This window comes from Melanaphis sacchari, unplaced genomic scaffold (assembly GCF_002803265.2).
Source record: "Melanaphis sacchari strain LSU unplaced genomic scaffold, SCAv2.0 Contig42_pilon_pilon, whole genome shotgun sequence".
NCBI classification, from domain to species: Eukaryota; Metazoa; Arthropoda; class Insecta; order Hemiptera; family Aphididae; genus Melanaphis; species Melanaphis sacchari.
The window spans coordinates 2915717-2938565 of record NW_020271275.1 but is presented as its reverse complement, the minus strand read 5'-3'; the positions used below and the strand labels follow the sequence as shown (position 1 = coordinate 2938565).

The 22849-nt window shown below is 23.7% G+C and overlaps 2 protein-coding genes across 2 annotated transcripts in view; one reads left to right on the top strand and one right to left on the bottom strand.

The window, feature by feature from the left end:
- Positions 1 to 2787, bottom strand: part of LOC112597507 — a 41021-nt gene extending 38234 nt beyond the window's left edge. Inside the window, exons 1-4 of the mRNA XM_025343580.1 lie at positions 2735 to 2787; positions 2479 to 2623; positions 2228 to 2368; positions 1842 to 2120 (exon numbers count right to left, since the gene is read on the bottom strand). Coding sequence (XP_025199365.1) covers positions 1842 to 2120; positions 2228 to 2368; positions 2479 to 2623; positions 2735 to 2787 — 618 coding nt within the window. The remainder of the gene's footprint in view (positions 1 to 1841; positions 2121 to 2227; positions 2369 to 2478; positions 2624 to 2734) is intronic.
- Positions 2788 to 3441: 654 nt separating this feature from the next.
- Positions 3442 to 18686, top strand: LOC112597615 (pickpocket protein 19-like). The gene is made up of 11 exons (XM_025343727.1): positions 3442 to 3516; positions 3953 to 4085; positions 7355 to 7549; positions 7643 to 7814; positions 9341 to 9486; positions 10330 to 10507; positions 13195 to 13471; positions 13665 to 13721; positions 15867 to 15984; positions 16683 to 16780; positions 18541 to 18686. Exons 2-11 carry the CDS (start codon positions 3970 to 3972, stop codon positions 18684 to 18686), a joined length of 1503 nt encoding a protein of 500 aa, XP_025199512.1. The 5' UTR covers positions 3442 to 3516; positions 3953 to 3969.
- Positions 18687 to 22849: the final 4163 nt, after the last annotated feature.

Sequence of the window (22849 nt, the reverse complement as noted above, 5' to 3'; positions counted from 1 at the left end):
TGTGTGATCCATAGAATTTTATTTTAACATTAGTAACGTTTGTTATTAAGTCTATCTAGTCTTAAATCCTTATCTTTCTTTTACATTAAATTTTCATTATTATAATTATTGTATTTACACAACAGTATTATCAAATAATTTTTATTTCTAGTTCACATTTAATATTGATCTAGAAATATATATATTAATTATATAACATTATTGACAACTTTATAAAGAATAATATTATTTTATTTAAAAATGCACGTTATAATTTTGTTCATCACTGTGCTATTAATTTTTAATTTTCAAAATGAATTGTTGTCCTTTCCACTATCTTTATCATACCTTATATTTAAGTATGAAATATTTTATTTTAACTTATTTAAATATCTTAAATACATCATACGTATTACTTGAAATATATATTCAACGAGCATTTAATATTATATATGGTAATGATATCAAAAGTATTAGACAGTATCCTTATAAAATGTACTTATTTACTGCTTTTGTTCTACAATACATATACATTAATCTATACAATAAACTTATAACCTATAAAAATAGATAATTTTTGTAGTTAATAGTCCCTTATAAAAATTATAATAACAAACTGTATTTTTTAATATTTAAGTATTATATTATATTATATTTTGTTCTACGAACAAATTTAATAATAAAACTAATTTCATATTGTCTTATGACGGCACAATTATGTATTTATTTATATGGCATGTATTAATGTATTAATCCAAAAATGTTATTAATAACTAGGATCTCAAGATCTTCCACGAAATGGCCAATAAACTAATTAAAGAACCCTATAGTGGTGTTACTAGCACTCTACTTAAGACTGAAATGAATGCATATTATCCGAACTCATACACATAATATTTTATCGTCTTTAGAAAAATATGTATCCACAGAACAAATGAAAATTTAAAATCAATATTGAATAAACTTTAATGAAATCCAAACGTACTCTCTACTTTTTATTATTATTCTATAAACAAGACAATTTAAATACATATGATTAATAAATCTTAAATCAAAGTCTGTTCATCCACTTCAAGTTGAAATTTTTATCAAGACTATACTACCTGTGCCGTTCAGTTTACAAAACGTGATACCCATTGAAGACTGTCCATCCGCTAAGTGGGAATATATAAGGGCATGAACTCACGGACGTAATGATACTTTTCCATTCATATTGTCATGCAAATTTACTTACATATTTGAATACCTATACTGTAGATACAGACAAGCAAATATAACAGTTAAGAAACTATAAATTCAAATATTATAATTAATTTCACCCGATGAAACAATAATAAATCAATATTACAAGTATAATTATTAATATTTATTTATGGTTATACATTTTTTTTTTCATTAAATTTAATTTTGGTGTATTAAGTTGTTATAAAAAATTGTAGGTTAAACAACTAAAATTTTATACAACTGTAGACTTCTTAAACGACATTAAAGTGTCTAAGTATTTGAAAAGACCGATGATCTATCATTATACATTATACACACAAAATCAAAATTTAGAATCGGAAAAATGCGCTATTAAAGGATAACAGCCTTTTTAATAATTTAAATTTTATTTGTAGTTGACAAAATAATCTAGAGTAGTAAATTTTGAATATTAATAATATACAAGAGGTGTGTTCAAAATTTAAAAATATTTATACCACACATGCATTTAATTGGGAGAAAATATTTTAATTGTGTGCAATTTACGATCATATCTTCACTAAGATGTCAGTTTGTCTTAATGCAACACATTATGTTCACGTTCAATTATATTTTATGAAAATTATACATTGGAGTTATTAATTTAACAAGAAGTTTACTTGAATATTGTTTATATTCATCTTGGTCATTGAGTTTAATTTTTCGTCATTAATTTTGACCTGGAAGTTTGAGCGTGGTAGATGTAGTCCAATTTCTTTGTTATGTTCGTTCATTTTTTGTTTTAAATGTTTACCATGTTTGTAATAATCGAAAACACAACTTTCTCCAAATTTCAGTTCTCTGAATTTTATACCCATTTGTTCAACTTCCGACGGAATATTTTCGCATTGAACTTTTTCAAATTTTTTGACATATGTCCGTGAATAATGTTTTTTCGGCTTTTATAATTTAATAGAATATAATTAATAATTAATTTTATGTTTTAATAATTGTATTTTAATGAGAATTTGAAAGCCATTGGTAATACGATTAAGTATTATCTTACCTTTTCCTTGTTAAATTCAATTAACCTCTTTGCTTTTAGTCTTTGGGCAACTACGGGGTGCTTTAAGACAGATTTATTTGCTGTTAACGGACTCATTTTGTTTTTCAATACCAATTCTAGTTCAAATTCTTTTTGTTGTTTCTACAAAAATATATATTTAACACTTTTAAACAAATAAATATACTTTTATGTAGATGTTATCTGTGTATATAATATAAACTATCATAACCTAATTGATATTTATAATTTACCATCATTTCGGTTGATTGTTTAATCATCTCTCGTATGTAGTTTTTTTGGATTTCTAAATTAAATTGTGTCATGCTATTTCCATTTTTGATTTTTACTATGCCATTCGGAACAATATTAGACAAATAATGGTCTATTTTTCCATTCCTATAAAAATAATTAGTGAAATAGTATCATTTTTTTTTTTATTTAATATGCATAAATACTGTTTAATATAACATGTATAATGTAAATTTATGTTTAAGAACTTGAGATTACCATCCAATATCTAAAATATTTTCTTTGCTTACACTCTTTGTTTTGGTTGTCATTTTTTATACGACTTTAAAATTTGTTAAAACTTGAAAAATATAGATGCGAATGATTGTTATTTTATAGTTTAATATTAATTATTGGAAAATTATTGTTATTCAGACCAAATAAGTAAACAAAAATATATTTACCATGGCATATATTATAATATCATCGGCAGTTGTTGTTATGATGAATCGAAATGTACTCCAATGCAGTTGTTTAGCACTTATTTATTACTTTCTTTCTTTTATAAAGCGTTTTGCTTTAATCCATTATCGACTTGAGGAATAACATACTTACATATAATTTTTGTGCTTTCGTACATTGCTTAAAAACGATAATATTTCGTATTCACGTGTCACATATTGTATGATGATTAGGTATAATACTATTTGTATATAATGTATGTAAGTTTACCAAGTGTAAATTATACTAAAGTATACATTTATTATACTTAAAGTAGACAGTATCATACAATATGTACGTAACATGCATTTACGAAATAATATTTTAATGAAATTTAAATTCGTGTATTTTTAATTTGACAGATAAATAATAGTGAAAGAAATACATCATCGTCGGACAAGGAGTTCGAAACAAAACGGCAATGTAAATACATTTACGATAGACTTGCAATATAAAGTTGTACGTTTTAAAAAACTTTTTGACGACAAACAACTTATCTTTACAGTAATTGCAAGTATCTACACGCTGTGCACGGGGACGAAAACGCAGTACACTACTGCGTAAGTATTTAAAATTTTTTAAATACATTTCAATTATGTATTGAAATGCTCGAATGAAAAAAAATTAAAGGCTTTAATAAAGTGAAAAATTTTCTAAAGTGTATTTAATACAAATAATAAGTACATTTAAAAATAATTTATAATTATTTTTTTTTTTTTTATGTTAGTATATATTTTAGTTAAATACTATATTTATCTTAGAAATTATGGTTAGGTAGAACATGGAATGTGTTTACTAAAATTTCTTGGAGGTCACCCATCTAGGAACTAGCAGCTGATCATAATATACTTATTTGTCTTTTGAGAGTTTTCTTAAAATACATGATACTATTTTATAACTTAATCTAAGTAATTTACATGCCTATTGTTGTAATCATAGTATTATATTAAACTAAATATATATACACGCGTACTAACGATGCTTTTTGATCAACAGGGTTTTTTCGTTCAGAAATGGATCGACGTCGAAAACCTAAGAAAAAGCTAAAAGATTTTGGTAGAGAGTATTTTTTGAACATTTCCGTCAATGCATTAAAACATATAATCCGAGCCAAAAATGTCGGCGAACGGTAAGCACTTAAAAAAAATGTATACGTTTTTAAAGTATTTAAAATAATTATTGTTGGTGGTTATAAATGCTGTTATCGCCAATTTGCATTAAATGCTTTTTAGTTATATTATTAAAATATTATACAAGTTGAATATTTTGTTATCGATAAACACTAGTCTATTTTTCTAGGTAAAATTTTTATGTGTTTAAAACATTTGATCAATATAATTTAAATAAAATATTATTATCATTTACTTTATATTTTAAATGGTTGTTGTCGTTCAAAAAAGTAATAACAATAAAAATAGAAAAGAAGTTTGTTTTTCTAAAAAAAAAAAACTTAAAATTAATTTAATTAAGTAAACACAGAAATGTTTTCAAAAACTATAATAATTTAAAGAAACTGATCAATAAAAGCGATAAGAGTTAATACATTTTATTTAAATTTATTTTTAATTTTAAAATTATTATAAAAATCATAGATTTTCATCATATTGTTACAGATATCAAATATCAGAATGTTGTAATTTTTAAAGTATTATTAATAGTGAATAAATAAAATTTTAATTGCTAGTATCCTGTATACATAATGTAAATTTCAGTTAAAACACAAACAGAAATAACAAGGGATGATGGATGATTGTTAATTCTACAGATTTTACTAGTTTTATTCGTATATTCAACTGATGCGTTTTTGTTATTTATCTATAATAACATAGAGACTCATGGTATAATAACTTTTGATCTATGGAATAAAAGTATTATTTATTTAATTTTTTTTAATTAATCTAAATCTCATAATAATATTTAAAAAATTTAATATTATATTACCATAAACGTATGATTTTTAAAGTAAATAATGAACTTCAGAATTAAAATCATTTTTGTGATATTTTAATAAAATAAGATTTCTATGGATATAGTGATTTTTAAAAAAAATTATAATAATAGAAAAAAAATTATGTTGAGTTATTGTATTGGTCCAAAATAATAAACTCATATTAAACAATAAATGCTTATGAACTGTTTTTAAGTTTTAAGCAAGTAATGACATATAAAAAGTTATATTGACTATATCAATCTGAATAAACTTGTTATTTTAAAATAATTATAAAATTGTGTTATTTACGTCTATAGATAATAGATATATAATTATAATATTCTTATTTAATCTAAACGTAGTTAAAAGTACAAATTTTTTTTAATACTTTGTAAGAACAATTAAGGGAAAAAAGATAAAAATCGTTATGTTTTGGAAAAAATAATAAAATAATTTATGAACAATTAATTAGAGAAAGTTTTGAAAACTATTTTCACTGTGGTCAAACCAATTTTCATATTCGAGCTCCTTTAAAGGGTTATTAATTAATTTTTAATCAGTTGTCGAAAATTTGGATAGCTATTTTTTTTATTTTTTTAAATATTATCAATACAATATAACATAAAATATTACACAGTCATTATTACAATACTATGCTGGTGACTGGTATTTATATTGTATCTTGTTCCTTATGTATATATTTTATTATATACAGGTAACACAATGTTGCTAATACGCCATTTTAATTTAAAACTAATTTCAATCATTATTAATGACCATAAATTCATAAATAGGTCTTAAGTTGTGCAGAAAATTAAAATAGTAAAAAATAATAATAAAAACATCTAAAACAGAAAGAAAAACGTTTATTTAATTTAAAAAATAGAAAAGATTATGTAAAAAAAATTAATTTTGTAACACTGATATTTAAAAACAAATTCATAACTATAAACTTATACCATTTATTTTTACTAAAACTTAGTCTATCGGTTAATATATTTTTGTAAATTGTTGACACATTTTATAATTGATATTTACCAATTAATTATAGATATTGAACGTACTATAAAAATGCGCTACTAGAGAAAGTGTTTGAGTAGCTTCGAAAAAATTAAAATATTGAGTAGCAAAACTGTATGATGATGTTTTCTCAAAATTGGATTGATGTACAAAAAAAAAAAAAAAACAAATAAAATTATTTATGATATTTTCATAGCTATTATTATCAATTATTATTAACCTTGTAATAATAAATTGTCACTCAAATACTTACTCACTATCCGTCACTAAATGTTTACAATCATAACGTTTTTTTTTTTTTCTTTTATATATATATTTATTTTTAAATTAAATATAGACTTACTTATTTAATTAATTTGATATGAATGTAAACTGTTTTAATTTATTTAACAAAGAGTAAAATTGTTAAAAATATTTGTATTTTATAATAATTATATACCATTTTCATACAATCTTACAACATTTATTTAAAAAATATTTATGTTATACTTTTATCATATTTTTATGCACTAAAAATAATTTAAAAGGTTCCTTTTAAAACTATTATATTACTAATGCAAAAAAAAAAAATAGTTGCATGTTTATCGTTTTGTTTTTGTTAATTTTCATTCTAACTTGTAGATACTAACAAAATAATTGTATAAGAAATTTTGATGAAATAACATAATTATTAACATTTTTTATTCTATTATAACATGCTTTGCAGGTTGTATATCGGAAATTTAAAAAAACTTAAAATGACTATTTAGCTTTAGCAGAAGATAAAATGGTTTAGCTTTCATAAATAGAATTAGAACACACTTTCGAGTTCTCTTAAAAAATAAATGGGTTTTTTTTATCATATTAACTATAACTTTTTATGCACACAAATAATAATAATATATTATATTTATATAATGTAGCTAAAAATATTTGAAATTTATTTCCGCAACAGCAATCCAATTTCATTTTTTTAAATTTTAAAATTAATTTTTATATTTAAAAGTTAGTAGTACGGTACTGCCTCGCTTATCATATTTATTACAATAATGCAGTATAACAGATCATTTTCTCTTTCTATAAGTTGTAACTTGTAAGTAATACTGTAATAACAATCACTTTTATAAAATTAAAATTTTGGTATTCCAATAGGTATTGTATCATTTACCTATTAAAGTATTATACAACAATGATTTTACATATTTTTGGCAATTATGTTGAAGAATAATAAAATACAATTATAAAAATATGTAAAAATTTTAGGGAAAAAGTTCCTAAAAACAAAACAAAAAAAAAAAAAAAATAGAAATGTTTATTTCATTACAATTAGATTAATTCGATCGAAAGTATTTATTAAATACACGAATTATCATTCTATCGTACTCCCCAAAAAAGTATAATTTACTACAAAATCCTACAACAATTAATTAACAATCGCGTTATGCTCATTGTATAATAAATACTAACAGAAGATTTTGGCTGGTGATGTTTACAATCGCCTTATTCGGCACTGGATTTTGTGTCTTTGAAGTCTGGAAAGTCTATGAGTCCAGTTTCACCAAAACCATTATATTGTCCACGGCGTATTCATACTCTAAGGCACCGTTTCCTTCAGTGACCATCTGTGAACCAAGCAGAGTATACGGTCCAGTGATCGAAACTTTGTAAGCGTAAAATAAAATGTTATAATAGAATATTTAGTGAAATTCAAAAAAAAAAAAAAGAAAGTAAAACGATCTTTTTTATTGTGATTCTAGGTATAACAACTCTTTGGGCCGTCCAGATTCGTATGATGAAGCAGTGTTCAAAATAATAGCAAACTTAGCCACGATCCGTTTACCACTTTTTGAAGATTTTATTGAAGTAAAAAACTATAAAAAACATTACGACAAGCTCAACAAACTCAACATAAGCGACATGCTACGGAAGGTAATGTTATTTAGTATAACTAGTGATATACTATACGATATTATACTGTATAATAATTATATCTGTATTATACTTTTATACAAATAAGTCGTGTATTTTCGTGATCATTGACTCAGTAAGGCTTTGACCGCCCACCACTCTACTCACCCACTAAAAAAAAAAAATCATTAAATAATTAATATTATTAATAATATGTATAACATTATATTATGCTATGTGCAATGACAACAGTATACGTTTCGGAAGAGTATCTAATTAATAGGAATCCAAATTTTATGTTTTTCTGCTGAGAGTTTTTGTTTTTTAATTTTCTAGTTTTTAACGAGTATTCTTAGTCGATGGATATATAAAATCAAAATTAATTCAAAGAAGAGTGTTGAAATCCCTATTAAATTATAATTTGATTTTAATACCGTAAATAATATACATAACTACTACAAGAGTACAGTATTATATATTCAATTATAATCAGTCATTCAAAGTATGATTCATTTAAACTGGTGACATAAATATCACAATGTATTAACATTTTACCTTTCAAATTTTTAAATACAATAAGCCCTATAACTTTCAGGATACTGTTTACCATATTGAAGGGCTTTAGCGTCAAATTTATAGCATGTAAATTCCGCCAATAAATTGTTTGACCTGTGAAAGTAATATAAATTCCATCCTTACTAAATTAATTCAAATTCCATCGATATTATAAAAACCAATTTAATTAACATGTTATGCACAATTATACTGAAATCTATTATATTAAACATAGAAAAATAAATAATTAATCTTTTATTTAATAACTTACTGTGAATAGATATTTTAGTTAAAAAATATACATGGTAATACATGATTTTTAATGTGTTACGTAATTTATGTCAGTTATAAATTGAGAGAGAAAAAAATATGTAATTATAGTGAAATTTTATTTTAACTTGACATTTAAAAATAATATCAGTGGAGTTTATTTTTACTGTACAAGTTAGTACTAGGTATGGAATTTACATGTTTTTATATTTTTCTTTATTTTTTCAATGAGTCTAGTGACCTTAAACTAAAACAGTATTGCAAAATGAATCTTCTCACGTCTTCCACTCAAACTTCATCAAATTAATAATAGCTTTGCGCTTTAGATAATATCGATTTAATATACTTATCTATTATATTTCTCTGTATTAACTATTTGACATATTACTCTTATCTATTTCTTTGATTCATTGTACTTTCTTAATTATCTGTCTATTTTTGTTTTTATTAATTCGAATATTTAATTGTTAAAATTGTTAATTTTCTGTTACATAACTTTAATTGTTATATATATTATTGTAATTGTTGAAACTAATGGTTTTCACCAAGTTTCTAATAAATAAAAAAAAAAAAAAAACTATTTGACAGTCAGTAAAACAAATTATGTAGTATACAATTTCAAAATTTGGGATCACTATGCACACTCAAACTTTCCCAAATTTCGCCTATATGTTTATTGATTATGATGTTTATAAAATGTATTGTATTGTATTCGCATTTAGGCGGTCCGTCCGTGTCATAACATATTCGACTCTATGTGCTGGTGGCGTAATAGTTACCACAACTGTTGCGATATCTTCGAACTCCAGAAAACATGTTACGGTTACTGTTACAGTTTCAACTCTGATGTATCCGAATACAGTAAACGGTAAATTAGAATTTTTCTAATTTATATATAATATATTAATATTTGGGTGGATGTTTTACATCGAAATTCACAATGTAAAGTTGAAAATTGTATTTTTTAATTCAAATAAGCAGTTCAATTTTTTGATACACTCACGAGATCATACTATTCAAACCCCTTTCAGTATTTTATAACCAGATTCGTACATAATTAAACAATAATTAATAGTTAGTTAATGAAGATTTACATAAAAACTATTGGCAAGCAGTTTTATGAATAATATCTAAAGGTTGGATTTAATTTATACTGGAACTTTATTTTTGATATTTTTAAATAATTCAAAACTAACTATGACAGCCTTTCTATTTAATTGTATGTCTTAACATACTGAAACGTTTCAATTATCAACATTTGTTTATGGTTTTATTAAATTAAATCCGATGAAATGTATGAAATATTATTGTTTTGTTAATTTAATAATATAAAAATAACTATAGAAAGTAGAAACGGATTTTTTGTATTTTCACAAACGAGAGTTATATTATGTAAGTAAGAATTTAGAATATGATGTTTGTGTTAAATATGAATTCATGTTGGGAAAATTTAGTTAATAGTAAATAATAATGTAGTTCAATTTAGTTTGAAATTTTTAAAATTAAATTTAGCCAAATTATTTACAAAACTTATTGATTTAGAGGTATCAATTAGATAGACAATTACTTTAATTAATTAAAACTCTATGGTTAGTAGTTATATATACAATATATTTGCATATTATAATAATATAAATGCAATTTACTGATTTTGTTTAGTTAAATATAAATTAATGTGTATTTAGAAATTTTATATATTTATATGTTCTAGAAAAACGCAATTTTATGGGATACGCGGGGACACAAATGACTTTTGGAATGATGAAAACGAACAGGGTGTATTCAAAAGGCCTAGGAGAACTGGTGGAAGTGGCCCGTGGTCTGGGTTGAGGTTTTCAATGCGCGCTCAAAAAATTCCACCCTACATCAACGCCAAAAGCGGATTAGTGGTGAGAGCATATTTTGTGTAATTTTCTAAGTGATATATTTAACATATTTTCAAATCTATGTGGTTTAAATAATATTATGATATTCATAAATCAGATTGTATAATAATATACTATAGCACTGATTCCTAAACTGTGAATCGCGTCTTTTAAATTTTAAGGAAGGACAAAGGTAAATATTTATAAATTATAATGTATACATTATACTAATATGTATAATACTATAAATTAATACAAAATGTTGTTTCATTTATTTCGGTGGTCCTTTTCACAAATAAATATCAAAAAAACAACAACAAAAAAAAAAAAAAACAACTTGTAGCTCAAAAAATTACCACTTGTTGGACAAAATTTGTATGTTAAATCAGGTACATGGTTTCCGTACAGTCTTATCTTTTTAGCTTACAACATAAATACATCATTGTACACAAATTATTATTTTTGAAGTCACATATACATTTTCCTTCCCACTTAAAATATTAAGGATTATCTATGAATCTATTTATTCAAAGGTGTGGTTATAAAATAGTATATTATACTTGCTTATTATTATTTGTGTATTATGCTTATATATACATAATATATAAATATGTATAAATTAATATTTGAAAAATTAACTTATTAATTTTAATGATTTTCTCATTGTTTTCTGTAAATATTTTATTTAATCTAATTCATCAGATGTCAATTTTGTTTATAAGCTTATATGATATTTAACTGGTTATATAGAATATATTTATATTTTTATTAATTTATATTATTTATGAAAAGTATACGAATCTGTATATAATACTAATTGATGATAATATTTCGTTAACGATTAACAAATAACAATAATAATAATTAATGCTCAATTATTATCCGATGATAGTTCTGAGATAATAAAAATTAGATATTATAATGCACCTTTATAAATATATCTATTCGATATTTTAGATACTATAATAATTACTAATAATATTTTTTACGTAGGCGCTATTTAGGAAGCACTTGTAGGTTAGGTTAGCACCCCCAGTTTTGAAATTAGCACCTTTTTAATGTATGCTGTTGCCTGTTTTATTGGTAATGACCTCTTACTTCATATTAATATAAATCAATACGTACGGTGCAAAGCCATTACTAAATAAATAATTATTGAATAGAGTGATGTGTAGAGTGGGCGGGAGGAAGTTAAGTTGCTTATCGTGCAATCTGTAGTCACAAAAGTGCAATACCAAATTAAAAATAGGGGCTTCAGTACCCACAGTTTTTCATTTAAATTACAGCTTGACTGTAATAGTAAATTAATAATAATTAATGGCTATAGCCTAATTAACCAAATTATCATAGTTAAATGGACATACCTTAGTTCTATATCACTGGAATACAAAATGTATGCTACATAAAGTCATTGATAAGTAAATTTAAAATAAATAATATGTCATATTTTATGTTTTATAACTTTATTTTCATGACTAGATTGTGTGCATACAATATAATTAAATAATAAATAATAATGTTTAGAAGACACATGCATTTTTAATAGTCTTTTTATATAAGTATCTTTAAAATGTTAATTTAAATTATTCTATTGGTATTTGGTAATAGAAATATTTCAACTTACTTTAAACTTTAAAGTTCCGATAGATAATCTATTGATATTGATAAAGATAACACCTAAAGCTTTAGTAAAGTACTGAAAGCCTATTAAAATAAAATCCAAAAATTCATCGAAACAATAAAAAATCTCCTTAAATACTTGTATTTATTAAATTAATTATTTATTATAATTCAATGAGCTTTAAATAAATCAAACTCTTTCTTCCCCCTCGCCACATCAGAATAAAATCTAAAATACGTTGTTATATCTGACTCAAAAATACGTGTAACATAGGTTAGTTTTAATATTAGAGTAAAATATATTATTTTATAATTTTATTAAACTTATAGGTGTCGAAAAATATCTTTCGCATTTAATTGGAGAAATTGATTTTAATATTTTTGTTTCAAAATTATTTATTATCATATTCAAATTGTAATTTATCAAAATTTATTTATAACAATAGTTTTTATTAAGAATTTATTGCATAGAAGTAAACTTGTACTATAGAATAGCCACTAAGTGAATCCCCTCACTTATGTTGTGTATTATGATATCTGATTTAGATTTATTCAGTAGTTACTAGGTATTCGATAATATTTATATGCATATTTTATAGAGATTAGTAAATTTTGTTAGTGTATATCAGTAGTTCTCAAACTCTTTTTCCACCGCAGCACATTATTAATAGTTATTATAAATCACGGTACACTTTGGATAAATATTAAATATTATCTACTTTCCAATTATAAATGGTTTATATAAATGTATATAAAGTTGAACTTTATATACATAAAGCACACCTTTCAAATTTCACGGCACACCCTTTAGGAAACAGTATTAACTGTATACTGTATGATAATGCGATATTTTGCATAATGTTCGTGACATTTTTAGGTTACAGTTTCGAACGTCAAAAAAACTTGAATTTTTCCTGAGATAAACTATGGTTAAATTTAATATAATATTTAACAACATTAATTAAATGAGTTGTAACATGTCACATACTAATCGTTTATAAACAATAATTATTCTAACACTGTATAATTATTAAATTTAGATTAAGATTTATATGATAATTTCTGGTTTATTTATTTATTTTTATGCTCAGGTTATGATTAGAGATCCGAGTGCTTTGCCGATCGATCGAGGAATGATGGTGGCCAAAGGCACCAGCGGATATATAAAAGTGTGGGGGGATAAGGTGATTCCAACGAATCGTCTCATACGCGTGAAACCCGAAAAAAGACACTGTCTGTATCCCGATGAAAAAACCTACTTGGGACGAGGCTATTTGAGGTCAAACTGTTTGTTCAACTGTTACCAACGCTTTATGTTTCACGATTGCAAGTGCGTGCCGAGTTTCTATTATTTCCATTACGAAAAAGGTAAAAATTAAAAATTAAACCAAAGGCTACATTATATACTCTAGTACACTATTTATTATTAATATTATGATATTGTTACATTTCTAGTTAGAAATGGCTTAAATAGCTTTTTAGATCGACGGATACAAAAAAACGAATAATGTCAGTTTAGAAAATAATAAAATAAAAACAATAACAATAATATTATTTTCAGATCTTCCCTATCCAGAGTGCAACATAGAAGGACTTGTATGCTTGGCCGAACATGCATGTAATTATTATTATTAATTTTTAACACGTATCATTTATGCATTATATAAAATATAAACTGGTCGCTGCAAGTTTTTCCACATATTCATAAGTTATTATAAGCAATGTTTTTTTTCTTTTAGTATTGATATTTTATGAAATGTCAAAATTTTATAGGTGTTATACTTTATTTTTGGCGTGTTTAAAAAAAATAAAATAATAAAACATTTCCAAACATAATAATTTTAAGTTCTGAGTGTAGGCGAAAATGTATTGATTATGCTAGGATATTTATTTTTTTATTAATTTATTTTTATATCTAATGACACATTTCCTATAAGAAAAAAATATGTTCAAATTATAAACTTCGAATGAGTTTTATGGTAACAAATATAGAATCAAGTTTGTACTTTGGTCGGTTTTAAAACGGATAATCTTTATTAAATTTTAAACATTCGGGAATAACAAAAAAAAAAAAAAAAACATCTAAATATAACTATAACCAAGGTTATCTAGTAACCTTGGTTACCATAAAGTTTGGCATTTTTAGTCAGAATCTTAAATTACTTAGTACTTTCGACATCTAATTAAGACCAGAGAAGTTACCTATTACACTTTTTTTTTGCCTAATGTTACCCCTTTTCACTATAAATAAAAATATTTATTCTCTTAGTGAACATGATTTCATTTGATCTTGGACGATATAATTATTTAAATTTTAAATTTAAATTATTGAAGTTCGATGTTATCAATAAAATACTAAAATAGTAAGTTTAGTTGTTGAAATATGCTTGCCGTTAAATAGTGAGGGTCATGACGTATTTTTGTATGTGATCAGCCTGTGTCATATTTTAAAATATGTGCATTGAGTTATATATTTGACAAAAAATATAAATCATTTTATAAATTAAGTCCTGAAATAATTGATTCATACATTAAAAATCTGATTCTCTGCAATTGAAGGTCATTGAAGGATTCCGTATTGGTCTTTAGACGTTCGGATTAAAAAGATTTTTTCTGTTCCAATTAGTGGTTTTCTTCGGTTAGGCGATCTATTTATATTCACATTTTAACGTTGATACTAAACAAAAATAATTGTATTGTACTCCGTTATCAATTAGAAAAATTTGTTATTTTTGAATTTGTTAATTCAGTGACTATTTAAAGTTCCAAAAGACATTTTCGTCCAGAATATAATATATAGGTAAATAAAACTAATAAAAATCAATTAAAAGGTAGTATTGATTTTGCATAGATAATAATATGGTTATTGTTATAAATAATTCATTATAAATTTGTGACCTTTTGATCAATTTTATTAACAACTTTACTTACTCTTGCCTTAAATTATTGATTTATAAGGGAAATCATCAATATTTTTCACTTTTATTCCAGGAAAGTTCGTTTATTACTTATTTATACATACTTGATTATACATATAGATTCAATGAATTTTTTGTATATTGTCAGCTAAATAATATAATATATGACTATAATAAGTTATTAATTTATATTTATAATACTTTATTTCGATGATATTTCATTATATAATTAAAAAAACAAACATATCTTAAAATATCAGTTTATAAACGGAGTGTATAAAGCTTCAATAAACTATGTAAGTATTTTCATCTCTTGAATAACACACAGTTTTTAACTGCGTAGGTTAGGTAAGTAATTGTGAGGCTACACTTTGTGATGTGATTATAATAATCCTTATAAATATATTATACTATATCACAGTAGAGTCTGCATTCTTGATAAAACCACCTCTCGTTACCATCCATAATATATATATATAAAAAAAAAAAACACTTTGAGTCAAGTGAATGAGTTGGGTTAACTTATTATAACTAAAATCTACCATAATTCTTTTTTCAACGCACCCAATGAAATTCCGTGTCCGTATTTATATAAATATCTGACATTTTTTTTTTTTTTAATTTAAAAACCATCTTTATATACCTACTACTATAGAAGATATAAAATAAAGTGATTCTTTTTATCGTGTTAAAGGTGTTAAGGCACTATTATAAGAGTGTTTTTATAAATTGTTTCGTTTATCTATTGTAACATTAGTCTGCATTTTCTTTTTTTTTTTTTACATTTGATTATACGTAATATTATAAAGCTGAAAAAAAATGAATTGTTTAAACGTCGTTTTCAGCAAGTTTCATCAATATCGTGGATCGTGATAAAAACTTGTCCTCGAATCTCAGATGCAATTGTCCGGGCGATTGTCGTAGTCAAAAGTACGAGACTAACATCGTTGTGTTAAACGAAACGTAAGCATTTTCTTACATAAATGATACACTCACTTCTTTATTAAATTTTTGATATTTTAAAAAATTAGTTTTATTTATAAAATTAAATTTAAATTGTAGATATTTATGATAAATATATAACCAGTACTAATATAAAGATTTTTTGTAAAATTCATGAATTATCTATCACGATTTATCTTTTTATAATATCTAAAACATTTAAGTAATCAATAATTATTTTACTAAAGCTATAAATAAAATTAATTTAACATGTTAAATTTTGCATTGAATATTGTATAAACAAAATACATTACCTGATACCTACATGTCCTACATATTTCATATATTCATAGATATTTGAAACGATTGAAACTAAAATGTCTATAAAAGTATATATTTAAACAAAAATAAGGATTGTAGTTATTCTGTTGAAATGAAAAAATATGTATATATTATTAGTATGGGCTTGAAACTATTAACACCACTACGAATACTGTTATTGTTATTTCTTATATTAAGAGAGATATTAGCTTAATACTATTTTTATCTCCATTATTATGGTTGGATTGAATATGGCGTGTGGACTATTGATTGTTATATTTATGTTATTCTCCTCTCGCTGTACCATAATTGTTTGCATCTTATATTAATAAAAATTATTATTATACAGTATGACACTATGACGTATATATAAAACGACGTTTTATTACTGCTTTCAGATCGAGTGCCGACCAAATTACGATTGACGTTTTCTTTCACAGGTCTACGTGCTTCCTATATGAAACAGATTTAGTATTTGACTTTATGAACGCTTTGGGTGAATATAAAAAATATATATTATAACATTATACTTACTTCATTACAACTACCTAATTGTTTTGTTTAAATAATAATAAATTAAATAATCGGACGGACGTTACCGTAGTATCTTCCGCAGACGAAATTTACAACGTATCGAGTTTAAAAATGTTCTTTACTTTTACGGATAGTTCGTTAACACAGAATAATTCATTACCCGTGAATAGGGCAATGTTTTAGGAAACTATAGGCATTTAGTTTTTTTTTTTTTTTAATTTTGAGAACATTTTATATTATAGTTATTATTGTATAGTCTAAGTATTAATATAATTTCTGTATTACCTATAGAGATTTAAAGTTTTTTTTATTGTGTTTTTTTTTAAAATACTATTCTGTTTGTGATAAATTTGTAACCCTGTATATTATAACAATTTATTTTCTGGGAAGATCTAATTATAATATATATCTACCTATAAAGTGGTTTTTTCTTCTCGCTGCAACGGTTAAATCAGTAAATAACCTAATAGGTAATTATTATAAAATAATTAATTAATTTTTAAGACTAAATGGTCGAAAACGAAAAGTTTGTATCATATGCAATGCTATACGTTATTCAGATTAAATATACACTACGATCCAACTAATTTAATTATAATTTCAATGCTTAATTTTTTTGTCTAAAAACTTTTGTGATACACTCTATATTTATATTAAAACAAACAAAATTTAAAGTAAAATATTACTACAAATAAGTATAGATTATTATATTATTGTAATATTTTAATTGCAAAATATTAACTTTGATTATTCAGGAACTAATTTACACATCTATAATATAATATAATAAAGCTGAAAGCTTATAAGTTTGAGCGCACTATTCGCATGTATATACTGCTTGACCGATTTAAATAAAAGTTATATCAATAGATGTCTTAAGACTTGTAGGGCAATTTTACCTTATTTTTTTAACCCATATAAGGTTGGCTCATGGATGAATTTATTTTTGGCATAAATAAAATTAAAAAAATAATAAATTATATACGCTAGAGCTAGTGTCTATACCATTTATATTTTTAGTAATTGACAAACAGCGTCGTATACGTATTTATATGACTTATTTTATTTTTTAAATAATTTATTAATAAATAAAGAATTATAAATATTATATTAATTTAATTTATTTTTTGTTATACAAATGTATAAATGTGTAACTAAATATATTATTATGTTAGTATTGCATAAACAAAAGCCAGTCGACCAAATCTGACGAGTATTTCTGGGATTATTTTTAGAAATACCATGACAGTTTTGAGAGTAGTAGATAGATTGCTCGTTTAATTTAAACTATAGTTATATACGTTACTTAAACAAGTTAAATAAATCACATAATATGTATTATAAGTGATTAAATTTTAAAATAATATCTACTGTCTAAAAAAAAACGTCTTACGTCTATAACAATAATTAATTTCAAACTTAAAAATATATTATTGATTTATTTTCAGTTTATTTTACATACATTATTAGTTTAAGAGAAAATAATAATAATAATTATTATTATTTTTAAGAATTGTGTTAAGTTTTTATTGAATCATTGATAAGAAATCGTTCCCAATGGTGAACAGAGCCAAAATTATTGTTCTAGTGTATAAAATAAGTCAACAACTTTTATAATATTACCTTGGCCAAAATAAATTATTTTTATAATTTTATATCTATGTTATTATTGCCAACAATAAATATAATATGTTTGAGGTTATTTTATTTTTTAATTTTCAGTCGGCTATGGAGGAGTTTGTGGACTTTTTCTTGGTGCGTCGTTAATCAGTGCCGTTGAGTTTATAAATTTTATGACATTTCGTTTGTACGATTATTGGGTAAACCGTCGATATCGAAACAAAATCGTCCAACGTTTCGTTTATTGAAATTATTATAAGTAGAATCGATTTTTATTTAAAACATATTTAAGATCATTATTTGCATTTTCCTAAGTTAATTTATAGATTTATATTATATTCATCATTAGTATTATAATATCTATATAGAATTGAGATTTTGTAGCTATCTTACGTGATAATAAATGTATTTAATCATATCATTAAAATTTAATTGTGTGTTTTGTACTTGTTTTATTGGTTAACATTTAAAACAAATAATGTACATTTTTAAATATGTATATTGAATAAAAATGTGGTTAAAATATAAAGGTATTAAACAAAAATATAATATTGTATTTTTATAAATTGATCTCTATTAAGTCCAGTCTCAGCTGCTTTAGTAGGTATTATTTGTATTTGTATCTTTCAGAACACTTTTTATAAAGATATGTCTATATTTTAATTTTACAAAGTTTCAATAATATTATAATAACGTTGATAGGTATTTATTATTATTTAGTATTTAGAACAAAAATATTCATTTTATTATACGAAACAGCTAAAAGACAACCATGATGGAAATTAAGTGAATTTAATGCTGTATCAAAGTCGTTCGACTTCGGATATTCATAAATAAAAAAAAAAAAAAAATACCGAATTCCTTTAAAGCCCTGTGTAATACGAATTTCTCATTATGAACAAATTTATATTTACTGACAGAGAATATAAAATTAAAAAGTTGTATTTTTCATCATTTAAAAATATAATATTTATTAAAGTCAGGTTATATAGTTAGTATAATATAATTCAATGAATATTATTGTTCAGTAGCATGCTTTTGATATTCAGCCGCCTGTATTATATTATTAGTTAGTATATACGATGATAAAATTACATTTTATTTACATTTTTATAATATTATTTTTAGGATATATATTTTTGTGACCGGATTTTTTTGCATTAATATACATTTTAAAGATAGAATTTAATTTAAAAGTTAAGCGATTTTATAAATAACAAACAAAATAAACTCGAGACATGGATAAATATTTTAAAAGACGAAACAGTATTGGCGCGATAAATTAGCCAACCAAAGAGTTCATTGCACTTGTAGTCGGTAGTGAACAGGTAAATAGAAAATTTAGCAGTTATCCTTAAAACATATTAAGGAGATAAAGAATGATAAATTATTTTTATAACTCAAAAGTTCAAGCATTCAAGAAGGATATTTCAATAAAATATCTTCGCTTAATTGAGGTTGTGAAATCAAGTATATTACCAATCAGGGAGTAGTCATGAGACTCACAAAGATGAAAGGATACGTGATACATGACTGGTAAACTACAAAAACTGTCGCTATATCCTTTAAAACTGACAAGAGTGTTATTAGCAGTATAGAGATCTTATATAATCGCACAATACTCTGAATTGAGTGCATAAGTGCACAAAAAAGTGACTTTAAAATAGTAGACATTTTCAGACGTAAATACATCAATATGTAATATTAGTATTAGGGAGAATGCTTTAGTTAAGCGTCATCTGACGATAACTGACATATATTATATTATAATTTTATTATAAATTAAAATTAAATTTCATTATAATTACACTTCTACCATAGAATTTTGAATGCTTGATTTTGCGTGAATTTTCACCCAAAGTTTTTCTACCAGCATTATATATACTATAAACTAGGGAATGAAGGAAGAACAAAATATGTTTTAAATCAATATTTTATCACGTTTACATTACAATATGATTCAATGTAGTCATTAGTATAACTTACAATGATATTATATTGTATTGTAAGCAAGCGGAAAAATGTAATTTACAAAGTTAACCGTTATTATTATATTAATGTTATAATATTTCACCGTTCTATAATGCGTAAAATAGTGTATATAATTTATCTATTGTAATATTGTATATAAATCTATGTTTCTAGTTTGACAGACAAATGAAAGTTCTCTATATATGGATATAAATTACCGAATAAAGCTCGGGAAAATCTAAACAAATGTAGATATAATATATATTTTTGGAATACACCTTGGAGCGTCTTTATATAAACACGTCATGAACGAAATAAGATTTTTAATATAATCTAAGAAACATACTAAAATATTACTTTGTATTATTCAATGCGATTAAAATAAAAAAAAAAGAAGAAAAAACCCATTCCCTTTTAAATTCAACTAAAAGATAAAAAATACACACACTTATTATATTTTTAATGGATTAACGGAAAGAACCTAGATTTTACATAAAGAGTATACAAAAAAAGGAAGACGATGGCGATGATTTTATTAAAAGAATTTTTCGATCATTATTTTCTGCGAACCGTTAAAACGCCGCCACCGTAATATCATCTAAGTTAAAAAGCTAAAAAAAAAAAACTGATAGACAGTTAAACTTTACTATACATGCATACTTATATACCTGAACGTGAAGAATAAAGACAAAATATTTTTGTAATTCGCGATCGTTTCATTCTGCAATATGACTTATATTTAGTCTTATTTTCCATATACAGGTGACCAATAAGCAATGCTGTAATATTATTGAAGGTAGTAGAGATTACTTAAAATCCAATGAAAAATATTTTCTCGCTACGATCAATCAGCTTTTATTAAAATTTTAAAATAATGCTACTAAATTATTTAGTTTAATATTGAAGCGGAGCGATGAATGTATTGATTTTACTATAATGGGCGATGTTCTACATTAAAAAAAAAAGTATTTACTTTTTTTAGTAACAAAAATAATCCAATTATAAAAATTTTGAAGAGGTTTCTGTTAGAAAATTAGATCTAATTTTTAGTTTGACGGGTTAATGTACAAGTTTATCAATGTTTTTTAATAAACTATAAAATACAAGTATATAAATAAATATAAAAAATTACAATCATTTTCATATTAATATTGTTATTAAAATAATAAATTGATTGTTAACCTTGGTCATTAAAAAGTTTTAAAGTTTTAACTCTGAACCATTTTTCAGCAATTACAATGATTTATTATTGAATATAAATTCGACATATATATTACAGTGAATACAGTGACCTGCTTAAAAACAAAGTAGACTTGGAACCTTAGAGTTATTTTTACAACAGAGGGGTTATATAGGTACTTTTTTTTCATTTATTAATTATTCAAATTCTATAGATTTACAAATTATTTAAAACTCTATTCTATTTTCAATTTAAAATTCTATTTGAAATGTGTTACAATATCCTACTAATTTGTTCTAACAGCAATTAAGAAATATTTAGATGTCACATTTTTATTTAAAGAAGGTTTTAATAAAAATGTTCATCTCCTCCACACAAAATGGTTTTTTCGTATATCTACGGTGTTTATTGAATTTATTGAATTCAAACCAATTATTTAATAGAAGCAATCTTTATGTTATTTAAATTTTATTTTTAAAATAATAACAGTTAGTCGTTCATAAAACACTTCGAGGAAAAAGGAAAACAAGACATTAGCTCAATGAAAATACTCAATATACAGTATATGATGTACACATTACCTACTTTTTATAGGTATGTACAATATTTGTGAAAAAAAAATGTTATTTACTTTTGTAAAGAACTAATTTTCTCAACGTATTTTTCAACCAATTTAACCAATACCAAGAGAATGCAATAATTTCAGTTCCAATAACACAAAATCATTATTGTTTTAACGAATTTACAAAATATTTTGTAGTGCGTAAGTGTTCATTTTTAAATAACTCAGTATTAGTTGCTTTGTGGTCTTAAAGTTTGACTCGTTTGTTAAAAATACGTATTGTTTGTCAAATAGTGAATTGATAAAATATTAAATTTATAGTATACGATATTGAATGGTTTATATTTCGGTTTTTTAATTATTAGTTCACGGACACAAGAGAGTTCGTAGGTACTTACTTTGGAGTCCATCAAATGTGGATTTAGATTTTTTTTCAGATGATCTAAAAATAACATTTTTGAATAATACATTTATTATATTCTGTAATTCAATATTATAGTGCAAGTGAAATGGAATTTATTAATTTAAGTTATTTTCCTATAATTTTTTTCTTTTTAAATAATACTACCTTGTACGCTTTTCATTCAACTTCTGCATATTATCAATTTAAAAGCAGTAGATGAATGTACAAATTATTATTTTTTTTAGATTTTAACGCTATTCAATAAAATTGTATGATTAATTTAAGATCAAAAATG

Coding starts and splice junctions, on each gene's coding strand:
- LOC112597615 (XM_025343727.1), top strand. CDS start 3,970: ATGGATCGACGTCGAAAACCTAAGAAAAAGCTAAAAGATTTTGGTAGA. Junction 7,550..7,642: donor GGTCCAGTGATCGAAACTTT/GTAAGCGTAAAA, acceptor TTGTGATTCTAG/GTATAACAACTCTTTGGGCC. Junction 13,722..15,866: donor ATGCTTGGCCGAACATGCAT/GTAATTATTATT, acceptor CGTCGTTTTCAG/CAAGTTTCATCAATATCGTG.